General features: G+C 53.4%; 1 protein-coding gene across 2 annotated transcripts in view; it reads left to right on the top strand.

The window, feature by feature from the left end:
• Positions 1-23,413, top strand: part of MAN1C1 (mannosidase alpha class 1C member 1) — a 132,861-nt gene that overhangs the window by 87,560 nt on the left and 21,888 nt on the right. For both annotated transcript variants that reach the window (XM_037135924.2, XM_037135925.2), the window contains exons 3-5: positions 12,671-12,786; positions 14,989-15,069; positions 19,696-19,790. In XM_037135924.2, coding sequence (XP_036991819.2) covers positions 12,671-12,786; positions 14,989-15,069; positions 19,696-19,790 — 292 coding nt within the window. The remainder of the gene's footprint in view (positions 1-12,670; positions 12,787-14,988; positions 15,070-19,695; positions 19,791-23,413) is intronic.

The raw sequence follows: 23,413 nt of genomic DNA, 5'->3' as shown, positions 1-23,413 counted from the left end.
CTGAGGAAGGGGAGCATGGGCTTTCCTGGCCATAGCAAAGGGTGTTTTTCTCAAACAAAAGCTGGGGCCCCTGGATCAGAGTTTGATGTGGGGGGGTCACTTAGAAGCCAGCAAACCCACAACATGGACTGAGACCTGGAAGAAGTCACAGATGACCCCTCCTAGAATCTTCCTCACCGAGGCCTGGGTGGAGATTTTCTCTCAGATAAGTCCTTCGCCCTCCTGAAACCAGAAGTAGAAATCCCTCAGTTTATCATCTGTCATAATTCCCCTCCCTGCTCGCCTGTCACTGTTTGGAAGTTAACCTGAAATGATTTGAAAATGATCTGAGAGGCGCGGACCGGCCTTTTCTGTGCATGATTAAGGACGATAGCTTTTTAATGATTTGAGCAGTGCCTTCCGCAGACTGACAGAAATGGATTACCATAAATTTCTGAACACCATGATGCCAAAATCAGATTTTTTTTTTCCCATTTTCTCAGTCGTCCTCTCAAACCTTTGCTGAGAATGACAAATACTCGGGGCTTTAAAATTGTTCTGTCGTGTGAGGGCGGCACCTCCCTGGTTCCTAGAACTGCCCTCACTGGGAAAACCTTGAAAGGCTTCTGGGGTTCGGTTTTCAGGAAACTGAGCTGTGTGCTTTCTCTGAAGCAGAGAGAGCTGTCTCCCGGGCTGTGGCACGTTTGCTGCATTTGTGAATTGCTCCGGCCCCGAGATCTAAAACAGCCAGTTCTCACCCAGGAAGCATGCTCAGGGCAGTCACACAGGGACTGAGGAGTGGGCAGGCGTAGCAAGTGGGGTAGGGGCTCTCTCTGCTCGGCCCATGCACAGACCTTCTGCCTCCTGCTCCTCTGTCCTGCCAGACTCTGAGCCTCATCCAAGCCGCCCACACCTTCAAGATAGGTATTACCAGTCCCTTTAGACCACCGCAGACTGACGGCTCAGAGAGGTCAAGTTACTTGGCTGTGCTCACACAGTGGGCAATATGCAAAGCAAGACTTGAACATTTTGACCAGAACCACTCACTGCTACCTCTAGAAAAATCAAATTAAATTGAATTAAAGGTGACTCATAGGCATCCCCAGCAGCCCATTTATATTTAAAGACAAAAAAAGAAAACCTTCCCCGTGCCCTTCCTAGTGCCAGTATCTGTAATAATATGCATATCTGACATTATCCCCGTTTCACAGATGAGGTTGTTGAGGCTCCCATGGGTAAAATAGCTAACCAGAGGTCACACAGCTAGAAATAGCCAAGGTAAGATTTCATACTATGTCTATCTGACTCCAAAATAACTTCCTACCCCATTCTTTGTAGGAAATAAAAATCTGTCCCAGGAGGGAGTGGCACTCAGCTGGTCTGTTTGTGTCACGGGCTGGGCTCCTGCAGAAAGAGACATGCACCTCTTCTCAGGCAGTGCCTGCTACTTCAGGCCTGTGTCCCAGTGCGTGGGTAGGAGGTACTGCTGGGCTCTCTGAACCAAGTTCCTGGCTGTTGCACAGGAGTGGGATTTCACAGCGACAAAGCACAGAGCCTCCCCGGCAGACGGCCCGGGTTAAATCCTGGCTTCCCTATTCTTCAACCTTGGGCAATTTACATGACCTCTCTAAGCCTCGGTTTCTCCATCTATAAAATAGGGACACTGATCACACCCACTCAAAAGGTTGTTGGGAGACTTCAAAGCGGCGCTGCCTGTGGGGCTCTGGGCGGCGCTGCCTGTCTCCACACATGCTGACAGCCGATCCTGGCACGCCCACCAAGGCCTGCCATGGGGGCTCGGAGTGGGGCTGTGTCCATTCTGTGGTCTCTAACCCTCAGAATAGCCCTGCAAGGTGAAGTTGTTCCCACGGTACAGATGAGGAAACTGAGGCAGCTAGGAAGTGTGGCTCCAGGGCTCAGCCCTCTCTGCTGTCCCATTCTCTGCAGCTTGGCCATCCCAGTGACTCAGTCCTGTACCAGGTTCTCCCGGCACTGCCTCTACCATCTCTTTATTTCTCAGGTTGACTAGGGCCTCTTTGATTTCCTTTCTTTTCCCCTTTTCAATAATCATCATTCCTTTCATTATCCAGAGCCACGCATCTGCACCTCTTGGCTCTGGCCCACAGGCTGTTTTGGCCAGGATCAATGCAGAGCTCTGTGTGGCCACACTGTATATCCAAGATGGCACTGTGGCCCTGCACCTGTGGGCTTGGGTGGTCCCGGTGCCATCAGAGGACAGCTGGAGTCTCCTCTGATAGGGCTGAGGTAAGTCAACTGGCTGATGCTGCCCTGCTCTCTGGGTTAGTTTTTCTTGGTCCCAAACTGATAAACAATTGCCTCCAAAGGGTCTCAGTGCACGGGCCCAGGTGCTCGCTGCCTCCCTCCTTCCTTCCACAGGTCACTAGTAGGCACTCACCAACCCAGATCCACAGGTCCCTAAATCACCCCATGTGCGGTCCTCGCTGGGACATTCTTCGCATAGCAGCCAGAGGATTATTTTCAAACACCAGTCAGAACAAGTTTCTAAGCCATTCCTAAACCCCCCCAACCCTCCTCGTGCCCTCTTTCTCACTGCCCGTGACCCCTCTGCTCCACAACCACGTCCAGACTCCCCACCTCGGGCCGTTCCGTTCACTGTGCATTCTGCCTGCCCCGCTCCTCTCCCCTCTCTTTCCCCCTGTGCTTCCTTCAGGAGGCAGTGCTACTGAGTGCTCTCTTTTTCTTTATCATACACGTTACTTGGTCACCAGATGTCATCTGTGTGACACCTGATTAGCGTCTCCCTGCCCCACTAGGCCAGCAGTTCTTTGCGGGAGGGGACCAGGACTGTCGGTCCCCCCATGGTGCTATAGCACCCGGCACATCCTGGGCACTCAAAAATATGTTTGAGTGAATAAATAAATCTTGAGCAGTGACTCGATTCCTTGAAGCCTCAATCTCTACCCGTAAAGGAGGGACAATAATGGAGTTGTCATGAGGTGTAAAAAACAAGATATATGCGACACATGTAGCATAACGCTTGGCACAAAGCAAGTGTTCAGAGAATTTCATATTCCACAAGCAAGCCTCTGTGGGGTGTCTTCCCTGGGCCAGAACCTTGGAGTTGACCTTGGCCCCCAGTGCCTCACCCCACATGGGAGCCGCCTTTGGCAAGGGGCCTGACAGTCAGGGAGGCTTCCCCATCCAGGTGTGAGGCGGTGGGAGGGGGTGTCCTGCCCTCTTCGTTCGGCAGATCCCAGCGACACCTGGACTCTGCAGGGCCCCTGCCGACTTAGAGCAGCCAGGCTGAGATTCAGTCCTGAAGACACTCACTGCCCAGGGCGAACTTGAGAAACCACATAGGAATGACCCAGATTACTATGATGGAAGTTCGAGACCAGTTCTTTTAATAAAAGGGTTCAGAGGAAGAGGACCTCTGGTCCAGGTGGGAGAATCAGACATGTCTTCATGGTTATTGAAGAAACAGCATTTTCTCTAGGACTTAAAATAGATGTGTGGATTGGGGACATATGTGGGGACATTCTGGGTGAAAGAAGGGCATTTGAAGCAGAGGACACAGCTTGAGCAAAGGGCTGGAAGCTAGAAAGAGTGGACCACATAGAACCACTAGTCTAGCTGGAGTATTTAAAACATGAAAAGACTATTAAGAAACAGAGCTGGAAGGGCATTATATCAGTCAGCTGTTTCCAAAATAACTCATGCGGTAAATTACCCCGCAGTGAGTGGCAGACAGCAGTGAGCACTTATTTCTCGTTTGGCTACAAAGACGCTAGAGTTTTGTTTATCTAGGTTCTTCCCGGTGGGGTCCAGGCCTGCCTCACCTACCTCTCATCCTTCTTGGACCAATGGACGTTTCAGACTTGGCCTTCCCATGATGAAAAGCAGGAATGCAGCAGGGCAAGCTTAACCGTGCAAGTGTGTTTCAAACCTCTATTCCAGTCCTGTCCACTAATCCCATTGGCAAGTCTCACAGCCAAGCCTAAAGTCAAGAGCAGAGTTTAATTCCCAACCCAACATAGGCTAAAGCAAGTTACATGGACAAGACCAAGGTTGATGGGCCAGGGATGTTTACCCCTCCCTCAGAGGTGGAGACAGAGTACTGAGCAATCATCTGATTTACAGGAAGGTAGAAGCAGGTAGAAGCCAGAGTACTGAGCGACTCTGGGTCTGCCCTCAGGAGCTGCTGAGAGAAGCAGTTGTATTTTAGTGTCTCGTGGGGTAAGCAGTTAAGGGCCCTGGATTTTGCTCTTCTCCCACTGAGGCAAGAAGTGGGTATAAAATGCCACCGCGCCTGCCCAGCTTGGTCTCGCCTTCCTGGTGGCTCACGCCTCCTGCCCGTCTGGCACAAAGTCTGTGTCGTCCTTCCTGCTGAGCCAAGGATCTGCGAAGGATCCTAACTTTGCCAGCTCTGGTGTGGCTTCCTCTGCTGGAACAGAGCCTTATTGTGACAGCCCCAAGCATTGGGCACCTACTGTGTGCTGCGTACATCAAATTCTCTTATACCAAGTGTCTGCTGAATGCTTTGTGTATACATTAGTCTGAACTGGAGACCACATTGTCCCATTTTTCTGAGGCCCAGAGAGGTCAAATCAGTTGCCCAAGATCACTCACCTGGTTATAGCTCTGCCCCAAGCTGCTGAGCCACAGTGTGACTTTAGAAAATCACTGCAGCACCCCGGGCTCCTGTTTCCATCTTCCTGATCTCTCAGGATGTTCTGAGATAAAAAGCCATGCAGAGCTGGGTCCACAGCTCTGTCAGAGTTTTTCAATATGGGTTTCCAGGTCAGGCAGCACCCCCAACTCTTATTTAAAAACAAACAATAAACCATTAATGTTTTAAAAAACTAACCCAATTTTCCAATGGAGCCCTATCCAGGAGACCAGTTCAATGAACAATGTCCGGCCGTTCATCACAGTGAACCTCATGCAGCAGGAGACCGTGGCAAGCGTTCTCCAGCTGGCCGTGGCAGCAGAGTGTGGCATCTGTCTGGGAAAGGTGGAGGAGCCATGAGCTTTACCAGGGCCCTGATGTCTGCAGCCACCCGTTCTGTCCCTCCAACCGTGCTTTCCTTAGAGAGCTGACCAAGAGGCCTTGTAAATCATTCGGAGATATTAGGAAAGCACTGTGGGCATTAGCACTAGCTGATCATTCAATGGTCAGTTGTTCCCACCTTCTCTGTGCCTGGGCAGGGGAAGGGTGCCAGGGCCACTGGGCAGAGTCAGACCCAGCCACTGCCCACTGGGCCTCACAGATGCATGTAAGTATGAATGTATGATATAATGTGGGCAGTGCTGTGACAGAGCTGCCCACATCAGAGCAGAACGGGCTTGCAAAGAGGTCAGGTTTGCTTGGTGGCTCAGGGACGTCTTGAGCAAAGACTCAACATTTGAGCCAAGGCCAGAATGATGAGTAAGTATTTACCAAGCCAACTCAGAAAAGGAAAGCATGCTGGCGTAGGAATTCACATCAGCAGAGACTCGAGAGCTTTTGGGGAGCTGCTAGTGTTCCGATGCGGGGGGAGCGTCACATGCAGAGAGAGCAGTGGAGAGGTGAGGCCTGAGAGGCTGCCGAGCACAGACTGCAGGCACTCTGCATGCTGCGCCCAGGACTTTGAACTTGGAGAAGAGGGGGCATTGACAGCTTTTAAAAGGGGGAATGATGTGGTTAGATCTGATCATTTTTTATTAATCGGCCTCTACTAAGAGCATTCTATTGGGTTCCAGGAATAGTTCCTAAAAATATATCATTGGTCCTTCCAAAGGCTCCAAGAAACCTTTGCCTGGAAAAAGCCTCTGAACACAACTTTATGTGACCCAGCAAACAGCCATTGTGGGAGGATTCAAGAAAATTCCTACTGGAGGAAAAACAAAAACCCAAGAACACAGACCTGATAGAAATGGAGAGGTCCTAAACCCTACAAGGAATTCACGCAGCCAGAAGACTTCACCATATAAGACGATGTGGTTTTAAACAGTGTACCCTGGGGTAGACGGGATATCACTTTAATTAATCTTCCTAGAAACCCAGTGGCAGAACATTGCAGTTGCCACCGCTGCATAACAAATTACTCCAAAATGTAGTGGTTCAGAACACTCACTTCATTATGCTCACACATTTGGTGAGTCAGGAATTCAGAAAGGGCACCACTGGGACAGCTTGTCTCTCCACCACTGTGTACGGGACTTGGGCCGGAAAGGCCGGAGGCGGAGGGGGACTTGATGGCTGGAACCTTTTTCATGCATGTGTGTGGAATGGATGCTGGCTGTTGGCTAGGAGCTCAGAGGGGCTGTCAGTCAGAAAACGTACTCGAGGCCTCTTCATATGTTCTGTCTTCGTGGGATACCTTGGGCTTCCCCGCAGTATGGTGGCCGGTTCCAAGAGCCAACATTCCAAGAGACAGGAAGTGGAAACTGCCAGTTTCTTAAGGTCTGGGCCTGAACCGTAGCACATGATCCTTCTGTTCTCTTGTTCCAGGTAGACTCACAGGCCCGCCCAGGTTCAAGGAGAGGAGCCCTGGGAGGAGTTCCTCTTGTAGGGTAGGAGCCATCTTTGGAAAATACAACCTGCCACTCAGCCACACTGGTTTCTTTGGACGCTGAGAAAAATGCTTGGGTTGTTTCTTTACAGATTAAGAAGTCTCTGTGGATTATATTAGCAAATTAAATGCAGCCATTAGTGTATGGCTCTGGGGATACTGCAGTAATAGGCTACGCCTTGGGTGATTTTTTTCATTCTAAACATTCTTCCTAGATCTTATATTGTGCAGGCTGATGCATTTTTCTTTGCTAATATAAAATCACATTTTTTAAAAAACCTTATCGTAGCAGAATCAGGAGAGGACAAACCGCAGTCCAGTAGGGCAGGGTGGTTCCTGGCCAGATGGCCCTTAGAGAAGAGGTTACCAGGGCTGGGGTCCAGTAACCCAGAGAGACTGGCGCACACACGGCAGATAGCTTTGCATAAGACAACAGTGCCAGGTAGTCCTGGATGTGGTCACTGCAGGTGCCCGCGCAGTGGGCTCAGTTTACTCAACTGACACATTTACCTTTAATGCTTCTGGGGGCCAGGCACTGGCCCTCAGATGTGAGTGAGCCACAGCCCCCTCAAAGGACCTCCCAGGGGGAGGAGACCCTGTACTCCCAATTCTTATCTGGCACCTATGATGGGCTGGAAAGTGTTCAAAGCAGTGGAGGAAAGCCGGGAACCAAGCCGAGCTCTTCCCTCAGCAGCCGATGCTCTGGCAGGACAGTAAACCAGGAAGCAGATCCATGTGCAGCATCCCCGGGATAAAGGCTCTGAAGACAAACAAAGAGGGTAGGGAAGGTCGAGGGGGTGTTATTCCGTGGAATGGTCCCAGGCACCAAGGCCTGGGGAGGACACAGGCTTGGAGGGCTTAGGGGCAGCGTGTGGCTGGAGTGGAGGAGGAGAGGCCAGGCAGGGGGAGAAGAAGCCAAGGCCAGGTAGCAGGCCTCGAGTCTGATGGGACCATGGCGGGGTTTTGAGCAGAGAAGTCACGTGATATGACTTATATTTTTAAAGGAGGTAGCAGGAGAAGGTGAGAAGTGGGCAGAGTCTGGAAATAGTGAAGACAGAGTCAGCAGAATTGGTGGCAGGACAGGATGTGGGAGCGAGTCAAGGGCTTGGGGCCATAGCTCTTTGTAGGAGGGGGTTGGCATTAACCGAGGTGGGAAGACCGTGGGAGGAGCGGGTTTGCAGGGAAGAGCTGGATTTGCTTTCAGACAAGTTGAATGTGAGATGCGCGTGGAGCTCCACATGGAAATGTGAGTGGGGAGTTGTCAGATAGGTGAGACTGGGTTTGGGGACAAGGCCCTGGTGGAGATCTAAATCCTGGAGTCATCAGCCTGTGGAGGGTATTTAAGCTGTGAGGCCACACAAAATCACTCAGGGAATGAAGGAGGACAGAACAGAGAAAAGGCGCAAATCGGAGCCCTGGGCACCTCAAGTCTCTAGAGGTCTAGAGAAGAGGAAGAACCCGCAAAGGAGGCTGCAGAGAAGCAGTCACGGGGTCAGCAGGGGGGCAAGAGGAAGAGCGGTGTCCTGAAGGCCAGAATCTAGCAGAGAGCAAGCGTGATGCCCACTGCCCCCCACCCCCACCTTCCCACTTCCACTTTTAGATGTTTCCTGAGCCTGGAGATGACTCTGATGCAGACTAAGGCCCTGTTAATAGGGAGGGACAGGAGCAAGTAAATCAACAATTCCTTCACGTGTGATAAGAATGGGGGAGCACTTTTGCTAGAGCTGGGGGCAGACAGAGTAGGGGCACCAGTGTGGCCCCAGAGGGGCCAGGGAACAGTTCTCATGGACAAGAGTCGGGGAGGGTGAGACTTCGTGTGGACCACAGTGGGGGAGATCACAACGGCTTCTCGGGCACGGAGGCATTTGTGTGGGCTCTAGACTCCCACAGAGAAGGCGAATGGGAAGGCAACTCCTGGCAGTTTGTGGAAGGATCACAGGGAATGGTGGGAGGTCCATTTGGGTTGGGGGCCCCAGACTTTGGGATTGCTTGGAGATAAGAGGGGAAGAAGTATGCCCTGGCTCAGCGGATTGAGTGTCAGCCTGAGAACCAAAGTGTCGCCAGTTTGATTCTCAGTTGGGGCACGTGCCAGGTCCCCAGTAGGGGGGTGTGTGGGAGGCAGCCACACACTGGTATTTCTCTCCCTTTCTTTCTTCCTCCCTTCCCCTCTCTCTAAAAATAAATAAGTAAAATATATATATATATTTTTTAGTGTGAGAGAGGCAGTGGGCAGCTTTGACCTCAAGGAAGCAAAGCCCCACAGTTCAGGACGGGAGTGGTGGGTTCCTAAAAGAGAAGCCAAGAAAATGCTATAGCAGTTTCCTGGGCAGGAAGAGATTGGCTGAGTGGAATCAGGGAAGGCTGCCAGAGGGAGGCGGACTTTGAAGAATGTGTGGGTTCTGAGTACACCCAGATGCGCAGAGAAGCTTTCTTGGCAGAGGAGACCACACATGCAAAGGTGCGGAGGCAGGAGCTTGCAATGTGTCCAGGGAGCAGAGCTTGATGGAAGCAGAGCCAGATCCTTTGGAGTCAGACCCAAAAGGTTTCACCCCCTTTTTACATGGATACTGGGAAGACATTTCCGGTTCCTGAGCTGCAGTGGACCCCGGTGGGATCTGGTTTTAGGCTGGCAGGTTTAGACAGCAATGTACAGGGTGAACTGGCAGAAAAGGAAAGGGGTCCTGGAGGTAGGAAGATGCCCAGACAGGTGTACATTCACATCAGGGTGGTCATGAGTTCAGCAGCAGACACAGGTGGGACTCATGTGACGCTTTTCCTTGAAGCTGGGCCAAGGGTTTTGTAAATTGCAGTCTCATGACCACACTGCCCTGCAGGGTGGGGAGAGGCTAGTATGCAGGAATGTCAAAACACTTCAGTGACCCCAGAGGAATTTGTGTAGGGGCTTCCTGGGGCCAGTTGGAGGCCAAGAGGACCACACGTGTATTTATCAGCTTAAGCTCATGTGTACTAAACATCCTGGGTACTTTCTACCCATTGCTCCCATTTAACCCTCCCTGCAGCCTTATGAGGTTGGCCCTACTGTGGTCCCCACTTTGCAGATGAGGACCATGAGGCTCAGAGAGTGACACTGACTTGCCCTGGCGCACAGCCAGTATGTGATGGAGTCATTTTGAACCCATCTCCCCAACTAGGCCAGTGTCTCAAAGTGAGCTAAGGGAACCCAGAAATAACCAGTGAACTGATTAGTGAAGTTTTTGCTCTGTCCCAGGCATGTACAGATGTCTTTGGGCTAAGCATATATGTGACGAATGTATCTAGGCTCAGAAACCTGCAGTGGCTCCCCAGTACCCTACTCCAGTGGTCCTAACGTCACTTTACAGATGAGAACTTTGGCACTTAGAGGAGACGTGTTGCTGGCCCAAACTGGGGTTTGAACCCAGAGCTTTGTTCCTTTAACACCTCACTGCCTCCTGCCTGGCAGGAAAGGGCATAGGGGGTCCTTTTAAGCATTCAGAGCTGGAGCGGAGAGAGTGGGCCAACCTGAAACCTTCCCCAGGCTCAGGCCCAGTCCAAGCTGGCTGCCTGACTTCTGGGCCCTGTTGGCTCTTTGCATATGAATTATGGGCCTGCTTACTGACTGGGATGCATCTTTTCTCCTCGGAAAGCTGCCCAAGCCGCCACAGGTGCAAACAGAGTTGAGTTCAGGATAGAGCCTTCTCTCCTGCCCAGCCTGGCCGCTGGGCAACCTCTGGCCTGGAATGAAGGGCTTTTCAATAAGTGCCTTGCTGGCCCACGGCCCAGCTGTGTGGTGGGTGAGTATGAGGGTGAGAGATCAACCAAGAGAAGGATTCAGGAACCTGAGAGCAGAGGCAGAACATTGCCAACAATCTCTTAGGAAGCTGCCTTCTCAGCCAGTACCTCTCGGGGGTTGGGGAAGGAGAGCTGGTCATGAGGAGCCCTGGCTGCCCTCCCAGCCCAGCCAAGGCCCTGGGGACTCTGGGCTAAGGCTCAGCCCAGGGGAAGTAGATCCCACGGGGTGAAAACACCAGGCAGCCCAGGGCAAGAATCAGAAATCAGATACTCTGGGCCACCTCTCCCTGGGCCTGGAAGAATGCACAGCATACGGCTTGGGTTTCGCTTCAGCCCTTCCTGCTCAGATCCCCCTCCTGCCCCTGCCGGGGTGGAGCAGGGTCAGCAATCAGATCTGAACTTGTTTTCACAGGGAGCTGAAAGGCACCCTTGTCATGGAAAATACGCCGCACTTGCCTGGGGCTGGGGCTCCCCCTTCCCTTGTTCTAAAGTCTAATCTCAGGCCATCCCAGCCCTAACCTGCCACCTCATAAAAATCTGGTTTAGGGCCCTGTGGTGTAACAGCGGGGTCTTGGCTTCAGAGCCGGCACCCTGCGGCCTGACTTGTCTTGGTTCTGTCCGTGTGTGGCACATCAGTGTCCCCATTCCTGAGCACCTCAAGAGGATAGAGTTCTCATGAATCATGTTTTTTGCCTTTGACACCTGTGGGGGAAGCAGCTGGGATAAACCAGGAAAGGACGGACTGTTCGGCTTTCTAGAAATTCACTTCAACCTACAGATCGAAGCCTTCCCAGAACGGTGACTCTGGATTGAGAAGCCCCTTGCTTCCCTGGCCCTCCCCTCCTTCTGGAAATGGATTCTTTAACCTCCAGCTTTATTTTTCCCCCAACTTCCTCCTGCTCTTCCTCCGGACATTTCCCAGGTGGTGCCCTTTTTCAGACATAGCCCTGACTGGTAAGGCAGTTAAATGTCTGAGTTTCAGAAGGGTCCTCTCGCAGAGCCACACAAGTGAACAGTTAGGGAAGCACTAATCAGGGAGAGTAGGTGCTTATTCAGTGCAGCAGTGCCCACAAAGCTGTGCTTGTGACTCCAGTGGGGCTCAGAGCTGCCAGGGGGCTCTACAGTTCCACTCAGGGAAGTGGGGCCTGCAGTGCTTCGAGCCACTTGCACGGAGGACGTTGAAGGAACAATTACTCCTCATAAGCTGCCCTCTGGTCCCTAAAGGAAATTACTGCTGCCTGCAATGACAGTAGTATTAAGAAGCTGATGGGAGGCAGCAGCCACCTCTTCCAGGAAGCCCTCCAGAAGACACCATATTATCTTTTTTCCCTTCCTCCCTGACCATCTTCTACACTTCAGTCCCTGGTTGTGCCACATGGGGAGCTCTTCCTCATCGCTCTTCTGCCCAGTTTCTGGTTGGGAAACTCATTTTTGCACAGTTTTCTCAGCCTACTCTCAGGACAAGAGTTGAAGGCCCAGTGGCAGGGCCAGGGCTCATAGCTCAGGCTTGTGAACTCACTGCCTGAGACAGATGAGACACCTGTATTTTTCCTTTCTCTATTTTTTAAACAGAAATAAATCTCTGATTACAAAAATAATTCATGAGCGAAGACATCAGAAAATGCCTGTAATCCCAATACTGGGAGCTCACCACTGAATCATTCCTGCCAGACTGACTTCTGCGCAGGTGCTTCCACATTTGAGAAACAAGGAAGAAGCTATACCGCACTTTTATTTTTTCTCTTTTGCAATCTACTTGTGTTTGATTTCACAGATCCCATGGATGGCTCCCCGATAAACACAGGTCTATCTCACCTGTGTGCATTGCCGCATAGTATTTTATTTTATATTTGAGCCACAGTTTATATAACTAATCCCCTATTGTTGGACCTGGAGGGGTTTTCTCCCCCCAACTTTTTCCCATTGTATATGACCCTGCAATAAATACCTTCCTGAGTAGATGTTTATGAACATCTTTATGGTTTTTTTCTTAGAATGAAATAAAGAATGGAAGTGAAGAGCCAGAGGACTGGCACATTTGCTAAGACCGTGTAAGCCAAGGGCCCGCTCACCCTCACCCCAGCATCACAGGAAAGTGGTGGGTGCCCGACTGGCACTGATGCTGGGCCTGCTGGCAGATACGAGTGACCCTGGTCCGGGGAGGGCCTCAGCCCATGAACTTGGTCTCCCCACACCAGCCACCTGCTCTTTACTGCCCTGAGGAGGAAGCAGCCCCCTGGGGGACGCTGGGTCCTTGGCTTGCCTTCAAAGGCTGGCGGGACTGGAGCCGGCCCGGGCATTTAGAGGGGTCTGGGTGGCCCGCGTGGCTGGATGGAGAGGACGAGAGTGAGCCTGGGTCGCACCTTCCATCTTCTGTGCTGCAGGAGGCCTCAACGGGGCGACAGTCATCGACTCCCTTGACACCCTCTACCTCATGGAGCTGAGAGAGGAGTTCCAGGAGGCCAAGGCCTGGGTCGAAGAGAACTTCCACCTGAACGTGGTGAGTCAGAGCCCCTCCAGGTATTAGAGCCAATAGCGGCTGGAGAGGTCAGCGGCCAGCTCCACCCTGTCATCTCTGACACCCAGAGGTGGGGAGACTCTGGCCCGAAGCTGGCCAGCAGAGCAGTCCCGCCGTGGCTGTTCATTCCCTGCCCTGGGGTGCCGGTTGCTCACACCCAGGAAGACCCCTCTAGGGCTGAATCTGTCAAACAGCAAGGTGGGGAAGTGACTCCACAGAGTAAGAAGTGCCTTGTCAGAGCCTCTGTAACCTGGAGCCGCCCCCACCCCTGCACCCCTGTGCTGCCCTCCTGAGACAGGTGAGACGCCCATGACCAGGTCTGAACCAGCCTTGAAGGCATCCCTGGTCAGGAACCAGAGCCTGGGGAGGAGACCGTAATATCTCTGGATGGCCCGAAAGCCGTAAATACCAGCCCCCGCCCCCAACAATCTCCCAGCCCAGACTGAAGTAATGGAGCCATACCAGAGACCTCCGCTCAGCATGGGGAGAGGCTGTTTAGACCGATTTAGGGAGCAAGAAATGGAGACAGATGGGAGGGGGAGGGGGTTCCATCAAAACACCCTGCAGGGTTCCATCTGGGGCTCTCCGAGTGACAGGTCCTGTTGTGAACAGGGACAGCTCCCGCAGCTCCTGGCAGAATTGAGGCCAATGTCAGTGCAGAGTGGGGGGAGGGACAGACTGGGGGAGGGCTAGGAAGGCAGCACCATGGAAGCATTCCTGGCTCGGGCACACTGCCTGGTCACTTCACCCCCCTGGGCCTCAGTTTCCCCAGCCTTCAGATGGGAATTACACAGCAGCAAAAACAGTGGTGCCTAATGCAGAGGCTTGTGAGCTTCAACCATCACAGAGGGTTGCAAAAAGCATTTCATAAAACCATAAAGTCCGATACAGATTTAAGTGGTGCCATTATCATCATCATCATCATGCTCGTGACTGTTTTGAAGCTTGTTCTGACTTCTGATGGTCCGTGCGGGGTGACTAGTTTAGAATCCCATTTCCCACTGGATCGAATGGAAGAAAGGCAGAGGCGGGAGAGGGGCGGTGTCTTCATAGACCCACCGTGTCCCTCTGCAGGTGGAGGGTAGAGAGTGGGCGTCAGGCAGCCGCCCGAGGAGCCAGGCGGTGGCAGGGCCGAGGCCGCCTGGGGCCGTTCGGGCCGGCTGGAGCAGGGTAGGGAGCGTCCCTGAAGGAAAGCAAGACATGGCCACTCCCCCTCTCTGAGCCTTGGCTTTCTCATCTGAAAAATGGGAATGATGACACCAGTGAGCACTGGAAGAGTGGCTTTGCAAGTGCGCTGTCAAGGGAAGAGCCCTCCCAGATAAAGGGGTGATCACTGCTCTTGTCAGTAATAAAAGATTGTGACGTGGGAAGGGTGCCAGGCGAGCCCTGGGGGCAGGGAAGCCCCGCTGGCACTGGACAGGCATCCCACCTGCACGGCACAGCCTCTCACATCTGCTCTGCTCGGTAAGAAGAAACTGGGCAAAGGAAAGGCTGAATATCTTGCCCAAAGTCCCAAAGCCAAGTAGGCAACTCAGGTGGGGTTTCACCCAGATCTGGTCCTTAACCTGATGCCCAGCACCCCATGATTTACAGAACGCACCTTAGAAAGGAAGGGATTCAGGGATTCGGGCAAGGTTGGGCGTGCCCTGTGGGCTGCAGGGCTGAGGCAGAGAAATTGCTGGTTACCTACAAATAGCTGCTTGACCCTCTCCGCCCTCAGTCTGGGCCCTGCCCCGTCTGCCCCAGAACCTCATTTGAGAACCTTCCTCTTGCCCTGTCACCCCAAGGAAGACGAATCCTGCTAAGCCAAGGTGGTCAGAATAGAGCAAGATTTGCCTCCCTTCAGGCTAAGCTTCAGCCAGCAGCTCCCTTGTGGGTTCTTAAGCTCCTTGGAGACCAGCCAGACATAACTTTGCTCCGATGGCCTTGGGCAAGGGCTAGGGAGGGAAGCCAAACCCAGTGTTTATTTGGCGTGTTGTAAATGTGCAGTGGCTGCCAGTGGGGTGCTTTTTGCTCTGAAAACCACCACTGAGCATCCGGGAGGCAGCCCAGGTATGGCCAGATCAACAGGGTGGGTGGGGTTCAGTGGTGGTGTGACCTGTCTCAAGGGCCTAGCCACCCCTGGGAGCCCTGCAGGCATCTCAAAGCGTCCCCACTGCCCACCCCCTTCTTTCTGACCTGCAGAGTGGAGAAGCATCTTTGTTCGAGGTGAACATCCGGTACATCGGAGGACTCCTCTCGGCCTTCTACCTGACAGGGGAGGAGGTGAGTTGGTACTTCCAGGTCCTGGATGGTCAGGCCGAACAGGGCTTGGAGGAACATCTCATCCCACCCCCATTTCACCAATGAGGAAACGGATCCAGGAGGATTTGCCCAGGACAACCCACGTCCACCACCTTCATGGTGCCGCCTCGTTTGCGCCTTCTGTTTGATGCTTCTATTCTCCTGCCCAGGCCAGCCCAGCGGGCTCCCACATGCGGTAGTTCATGCTCTGAGGGCAACGACTGGGACTGCTCACCACCCGTGCAGATCCTCGCAGGCATGCAGCGACACCTGGGCTCGGTGTGGGCTTGCGGAGCTGCTGGCTGGTTACTCCCGGTTCTCAGGACTGAAGAAACCAAAAACATTGTTTCACCATTTCCACCTGGGGCCCCTTGGCTTTGCTCGGTACTCCACAGCCACCCCTGCCCTCCCCTTCTGGGCCGGACACCAGGTCTTTCCTGACAGTAGGGAACGGAGCAGCCACAGGTTGTAAGTACCAGGCCTCAGCCCAGGTGCCCTGCGCTGGCTTCCAGAAGGAGGGTGGTGGGCACAGTCAGAAAGCCTGGACCTCGTCCTCATACCACACCCTCCTGTGGCCTTCAGCAAGTCCCTCCTTCCATCCCTAGGCCTCACTTCCTTCCCTACCACAGGGACAGCCCTCATTGAGTTAAAATCCCCCATTGGGTTAAAAAAAGTCTTGTGAAATGGGGCAGGAGGAAAAGGGTCTGGCCCCAGGGCTATACTGTGAGAGAACACTCACAGCCACAGAGTTCTGTGCCAGTGGGAGTCTGCTCCATTCCCTCGGGAGCACCTGGGAAAGCACGGCCTGAGTATCCACCAGCAAGGCAGGTCGCGTCCCCAGGGCATCGGCCTGCTGTGTTTCCTAGTACTTAGAAGGTCCTGGGGTTATTGGGGCAGCCCCTGTCCTCCAGCCATGCCTTCATGGTCCCTCTCTTTCCCCAGCACCTCCATGTGGCAGAGAAATGCACTTGTGCACCATGTCGTGGTCCCTCAGACAGCCATGAAGTAGTGTTTTCACCGATTTGCAGGTGCAGAACCGGAGACTTAGAAGTCCCTTGCTCAGGGCACACAGTCTCTGAGGGCTGTTTTGGGTCAATGCATGACCCTGTTGCCTCTCTGCCCTGGGCCCTTGTTCGACCTGGCCCAGGGTCACCCTTCTCTCTGTCCTTGATCTGGCACACCGTGGGCATCTGTGGAGTGAGTCTTTCTTAAAATTTCCCATAAATATTTGTGGAGTGAATGGTGAAAGAGACCCAACGCCCCTTCCTGGGCCAAGGCCTTTCTTTGCTTCAGAGAGAACCTGTGGGGACAGAACTTCTGCTGAGCAGCCAGCCCTGCTGAGATTCCCTTGAGGGGCACAAGCACAGCCACAGCCATGCAGGTGACATTGGCAGCACACTTTACAGTTTATGCAGCACATTCACTTACATACATCTTCTCGCGGGATTGCTAGATCTCTGTGAGGCAGTCGGGGCACATGTCACCATTGCATTATGCAGCCGGGGCTCAGAGACCGTGCCTGGCTTCCCAGGGTCACAGCGCTGCAAGGTGGGAAGGTCTGAAACTCGGCTCTGACTCCTGGTCCGGCACCGTTTCACGCTAGAGTGTAACTTGCTGGTTTCTTTTCATCTCTGTTCTGGAGCCAGGAGGCTACTGCCCATTGCTTACCGTGGCTCCTGAGGCCGTTCTGTGCTATGAAGGCAGCTTGTGTCCTAGAAAAGAGCCACTGAGTAGCCCCACACCTTGAGCAGACTGCCTTGCTGCGACACAGTCCAGTGCCTCTGGTCCCTTCCCCACAGGGCTTTCGGAAGTGTTGGAGGTCACGTAGATAAGACATCTTCCATGCTGTGCTGTTGTGATTTACAGTGAGGAATATGTATTTGGTCTTCATCCTGTTTCTGGCACAGAGTTCCTAAAACCATTGAAATTTTCTAAGTGATCACAATGATAAAAGCGTCTCTTGTTATATTCTTGAGGTGACTTTTAGACCCCACCTCAAATGGGAGCTGGTTGCCAGGAGAAATAGTCACATGACTAGAACGCTGGAGCTTTCTGTCCCACCCCCGGCCTGCGAGGAGGGGAGAGGGACTAGAGGATGCATCCACAGCCATGGCCAGTGCTTGCATCCACGCTGCCTCTGTAATAAAGCCTCCATAAAACACAAAAGCTTCTGGACTGGGGGCAGGGGGAGATTTGGGGAGATCGGCGCACTCAGAGAAGCCCCACACCCTTTCCCTAGTCCTTGCCCTCTATCTCTCTCCATCCGACTGTTCCTGAGTTATATTCTTTTATAATAAACCAGTAGGTGAGTAAGTAAAATGTTTCTCCAAGTTTGGTGAGCCTCTCTAGCAAATTAATCAAACCCAAGGAGGGGTTGGTGGGAATCTGTTATTTGTAGCCCCTCAGTGAGAAGTACAGGTAACAACTTGCACTTTTACGGGGCATCCGAGGAGGGCGGGGAGCAGTGTTGTGAGACTGAACCCTCACCTGTGGGACCTGCCCCGTCTCCGCTAGATAGTGTCAGAATCCAGCTGAAGCCTTAGACCCGGAGCTGGTCTCTGAGATGGCGGAACTTCCATACAACTTCCACACAGACCGGAATTGAGTTCCTTACATACGCACTCACTTCCAAGATGACAAGGAGAATCAGTGTTTGCTCCCCGCTGTCCCACTCTTGCCCACGCACACTCATTCGGCACCCTCCCTGGGCGGCTGAGACCCGGCCCACCGGCCGGCACCAAGGCCTTCGCAGGAGAACACGGGCATGCTGGCCAAGGAGAGCATTCGAGAAATTAGCTCAGGGCCCGCAGGGCAAAGGGCAGCTGCACCGTAGCCTGGAGCTTCAGCCTCGGGTCCAGGTTCCCGGGGCCCCTGTGTGCCTCTGGCTCAGCCTCCTCAGGAATCAGTGAGGACATCGGGGGCCTCCAATGAGGGCCCTTAGTTGTTGCTAAACCACTGGCTTCTGGGGTGTCAGGGGGACTTTGGAATCTGGATTCTAGACCAGCTCCCCAGGAATCCTGACATAGTCAGCCCCGTGGCCATTTCTGGAATCCACTGCCTGGCACTGGCATTGGCATTATCGTCTTCTCTTGCCCATCGCTGCAGGGCCCCATGGGGTTCCTCCCTCCTTCTCTCCCCCCTCCTAAAAAAGGACCACACCCACCCCCCGGGTCTCTAATGCACTGCCCGCACAGGGTTTGAAATACCCTCGCTGCATTCCCCAAACAGCCACCTCTGCATTATTTGCTTGCCCGTGATGGTGTAGGGACCTTGAAGGACAGTGTGTCACAGCCACACACATGCCACCAGCAGACCGGTCACCCTCGAGCCCTGGAAGTAAAAGGAGTCCTGTGTTGTCCCAACAGGAGTCATTGCTTAGGGAATTGGCATCTCATCTTTTAAAAGATAAATGACCTTTAATGTGGGTTTGTTTTTAGTGTAGAAGTAGCCCAGAAAATAGAGATCAGCCAAAAGAAGAAAAGAAAAATCCTCCATGAGACCGTTGTTAATATTTCGGTGTCCCACCCTCTCCCCGGACGTCCACCTGTAGGTAATTTTCACAAAAGCTGACTGACATGTTTTTCTCTTAATACATTATGAACCCTTTCTTTGCCGTTAAATGTTCTTCTATAGCATTATTTCAGTGCCTGCGTGGTGTTCCTCCGCATGGATAAGCCGACATTTAACCACTTCTGTTGTTTGCTATTCAGAATGCTGGAATAACTAGCCATGAGGTTAAATCTTTACAACATCCTTGGTTATTCGCTTCCTTAGAATAAATTTGATGAAGGAAACTGCTGAGTCGGAAGGTCACAGGTGATTTTGAATTAATCAGGAGTTTGCCGGGGTCAGAGCCGCTCCCCCCCTGCAGGGGCCCTGAGTCCTGGGGCCCCTGTGACTCCCTTGCTTGCCATCACGTATGTGGGCGGCTCCAGACGAGCCCTCCTCCTCCTCCAGTCTGCAGAACGGAAACAGTAGGCAGAATCCAGGTGTGACAGGGAGAAGACCCTTCCCTGGTTTACAAGTGGGAAAGTGTTGCCCAAGGGAAGCCGGGGTTTTCGGAGAAGCACAAAGGTGTCAAGCTGAGAACAAGGACTGGAACCGGGTGGGGGTCTGGGCTCCCGGTGCTCTGCTCTTTGTGTTCCGTACAAACTCGTTTCCCCCGAGCTCAGCCTGTGACATGCTGGTCCCATGGGGTGGCCAGGCAGGGACCCTGGTGGCGGATTGCCCTGGCTGCCGCATCTTCCCACTGGTCACCCAAATCACAGTTCTGATCACTGAGCCTTCATCGTAGTCCTGATGCCTCATTCAGTGTTTTGTAGCCATGACCTAATCTTTATTCTTCCCAGTAACCCTCTGAGGAAGGCAATTTTGTTGTTGTTTTATGACCAAGGGAGCCGAGGCTCAGAGACCGGTGCCCCACTCAGACCACAGAGCCAGGCACTGGGGGAGCCAGGCTCACATCCGACCTGCCCCTCTGCGGGGCCTACGCAGGGCCCCTCCTACTCTGAGTCCAGCACCGCTGTCGGGTTCATCCACCAGCTGCAGCTTCTTGTGGCGGGTGCACCCCACGCAGCCCAGGTTGACGACGCCCTTTGGCCCTTCCAGGTGTTCCGAGTAAAGGCCATCAAGCTCGGAGAGAAACTCCTGCCGGCCTTCAACACGCCCACAGGAATCCCCAAAGGGGTCGTGAACTTCAAAAGGTAGGGGACCTTCTGTTTCCCTCCTGTGGCTCCGGCCGCACCTGCGTGGAAACTGAGGCACAGGGAGAGGAACCACAGCCAGGCAGCAGCACAGTGAACACTGGCCCTGCCAAGGACACCCCTGGGCCGGTGTTGTCACCAGACCTGGTTCTTGGGGTTTAGAACATGGGAGGCCCAATCTTCCAGGGGTGGGGGTGGGCAGCTGTGCTTCTGTGACTGTCCCCCAGCGCTGCCTTGACCCAAGCCCCCCGGGTTTGCCCTCTGTCCCTAGCTAGGGCCAGTGAGGCATGCCGTGCCCTCCTCTGCCGAGAGAAAGTGCCGGAAGCCTCCAAGGAGACACCCGCTCTGCCAACCCCCACCCTCGGGCTGGGCCTCAGGAGCCCAGTGCCAGGCCCAGGGGGACGGGGTGGGGACGGGGGGTCAAGCCCGCGGAGGCTTAGACTCGGTGGAGTGCAGCCTGTGACTGGCTGAAGTTTCATCTGCCAGAAACTGAATGTTTCAAGACGTGAACCCTGGAGCTCCAACTCCGTTTCTAATAATAATGTTTATTGGAATTCTCCCCTCTATAAAAATAATAAATTCTCCTTGCAAAACATGTGGATTATACCAAAAATGTTGGATAAGACTAAAAAGTCACATGTGGTCTCACTAACAAAAGAATCAATTGGAAGTGTTTCTCCTGGCTCTTTTAAAACACTGTTGCTGTTGTTGTTTTAGAATGCTTTTTTTCTTTTTAAGATTTTATTTATTTATTTTAGAGAGAGGAGAAAGAGAGGGAGAGAAACATCGGTGTATGGTTGCTTCTCACGTGCCCCCAACAGGAGACCTGGCCCATAACACAGGCATGTGCCCCAACTGGGAATTGAACCAGTGACCCTTTGGTCCACAGACCAGTGCTCAGTCCACTGAGCCACACCAGCCAGGGCTAAAACACCGATTTTTATTGGCCACATTCGTCACTTCCCCTTCTGCTCTGTTGCTTAATTCGGTATGTGAGCTAGAATCTCTCCATGCAGCCACTAAGTCACAGAGCCAGAGTGACAGCCAGAGAAGGGCGGGACCAGCACTGCAGCGTGGTCCAGCTTACCTGCTCCCTCAGTACCTCAGGGCACTCACCTGTGCCTCCGCTGCTTCCCTCCCACGCGGTGGGAGTGTATTTACATCCACTCATTTTGCGATGTGGCAACCAAGACCCAGAGAGGGGAAAGGATAGAGTCGAGGTCAAGAAAACAAGTGGCCCAGCAGCTTTAAGCTACACTGGGGAGCAAGAGTCTTGCTCCTGGACACCCCGACTGTGCGCCCGTCTTGCCTGCTCATTCTGCTCCCTCCCTGGGCTGCCCGCCCCTCACTCGCCCAGCTCAGAGGCCGCCTTCACCGTTCAGCCAGTGTCTTGCCCCCCCTGGCCTCCAGGCACTGTACCTCCTTTCTCATGGCCCCCGTTACCCTCATCCTCATGTTCCCACCCCCCGGCCCCGCCAAGGAGCTTCTCGACCACAGGATCCATGTCTGGTTCTTCGTTCCTTCAACAAATATTCCTGCTAGACAGTGTGCAGGATAAAAGGTGAATAACAACATCGTCCCTGCCACTTATTGAGCAATAACTGAGTGCCTGGCGTTATGCTAAGGGTTTCCGTACATCACCTCACCCAACTTACAGCTCGCAGCAACCCTTTGAGGGTAGGGATTTATATCATCCCCATTACTACAATGGAGTCTCAGAGAGACAGAGTAACTTGCCCAAGGTCTCATAGCTAATGGGCAATGATGCTAAGATTTAAACACATGCTGTTGGCATTGATTGGAAGGCTCTGCTCTTACGGCCCACCCTCAGACGGGAACCCTGCTGCCCCTGAGCTTCGTGCCCCCAGGGGGGGGGCATCCTGTAGAAGGCACTCAGCTCTCTGGGGCCACCCTTGAGCCTTGAGCCCCTCCTATAACCCCAGATCTGGGAGCAAGGCTATAGTATTTCCACCACACCAGACCTCCCCCTTCTACCTTCTAAAGCAATTTCTTATCTCAGGGTTCCCAATCTACAAGAGCTTCAGCCAGCTGCCTGGGAGAGAAGGAGACCACTGGAGCAGAGGTGGGGGCCCACGGCTCCCCCTCTGTCCTGGCGAGGTCCCACCCTCAGGTCAGCCTGAATTGCTTCGGCATCCCCTCTTGGGGCTCTCAGAGAAGAGAGGACTTGTCATCTACACTGTTCCCTCTGTAGAAAGCATTCTTGGGGTGCAACTTCACTTAGCCCTCAGGGCCGACTGAACCCCATTCTCAGTGCCAGGGTTGACTCCTCAGAACTGGACACTGGGATTCTGCTCAGATTCCTTTGCCACACACACCAACCCTAAAGAAACAGGACCAGCTGACATGGAGCCGAGACGCAAACACGCTGTCTTCCCAGCTTCCTCTCCTGGGTCCAGCTTGCAGGGCCTCACCGCCTGGGTCTGGGACAGGATCCTGGCTCAGGCACCCCTCCTTCCTCTGTGCATGGCACTTGGAGCCCTACAAACCACAGCCCTGGCTGTCTACGTGCCCCGTGCCCCTCAGAGCCCGGGCCTGATCAACACAGGTCCTACCATTTCTAATTTAAAAAGTGCATTTATTCCCTGGCTGGTGTGGCTCAGTGGATTGGGCACCAGACTTTGATGCAAAGAGTCTCCGGCTCAGTTCCCAGTCTGGGCACATGTCTGGGTTGTGGGCCAGGTCCCCAGTGGGGGGGCACACAAGAGGCGACCACACATTGATGTTTCTCTCCCCCTCTTTCTCTTTCCCTTCCCCTCTCTCCAAAAATAAATAAAATCTTTTTAAAAACACATTTATTTTGGGGCTGTTTGCATGCTACCAGCGCTGCACATGTGTATGCATGTGCTGATTTCCTAGCAACACCCCTTTCCACTTTCTGGGTAAGAGCCTGTTGCTAAAAGTGCCTCCTGTTCCCCAGGGAGAACGTCAGGGATGTACACAGCCTGAGTGGTGCCCAATCTGCCCTGTAGGGTCCTGCTGGGGAAGCTGGGCCACACATCGCTGCCCCGTTCTGGGCAGGGCTGGCTGTGGGCCCCAGCAGGAGGGGCAACTAGGCCCTGCCCCCAAACTGCGGGTCAGGAGGACCTGGAGGGGAGGTGGTCCCCGAGGGAGCTGGACTGCTCCTCCTCCCCCGTGGGAGGCTGACACAGGGGCAGCCATGACCTGTGACCTGCAGGGACCACGGGGTCATCTGGGGGAGTGGCAGTGGCCAGTCCAAGGACCGCCACAGCTGACCCACTCACTCTCACGCGCACATTGCTCTACGGCCACCCGTCCAGTTCATAAAAGCTCAGATACACAAGCTGTCCTTTGTCACGCACACTCTCGTACCCATACATACATGTGCATGCTCACATAGACCTGCATTTACATGTGCATACACACACCGATGGACACATCTTAGTAACTGCTACCATTTACTGAGTGCTCACTGGGTGCCAGGCACGCCATGAGCACGTCACACGGATGCTCTCTTTTCAGTCACGTCACCCACACGGATCCCATTTTACCAGTGAGGAAAGGAGGCTCAGAAGGGTAAGGTGTCTTACTCAGGGTCACACAGCACAGAGCGAAGTTAGAATCAGATTCTGGGTCTGGCTCCA

The sequence above is a fragment of the Artibeus jamaicensis genome, unplaced genomic scaffold (assembly GCF_021234435.1).
Source record: "Artibeus jamaicensis isolate MK-2021 breed Jamaican fruit bat unplaced genomic scaffold, CSHL_Jam_final scaffold_847, whole genome shotgun sequence".
Lineage (NCBI taxonomy): Eukaryota > Metazoa > Chordata > Mammalia > Chiroptera > Phyllostomidae > Artibeus > Artibeus jamaicensis.
Note: the sequence above shows the minus strand (reverse complement) of the source record. Positions and strands in the feature narration are given on the sequence as shown.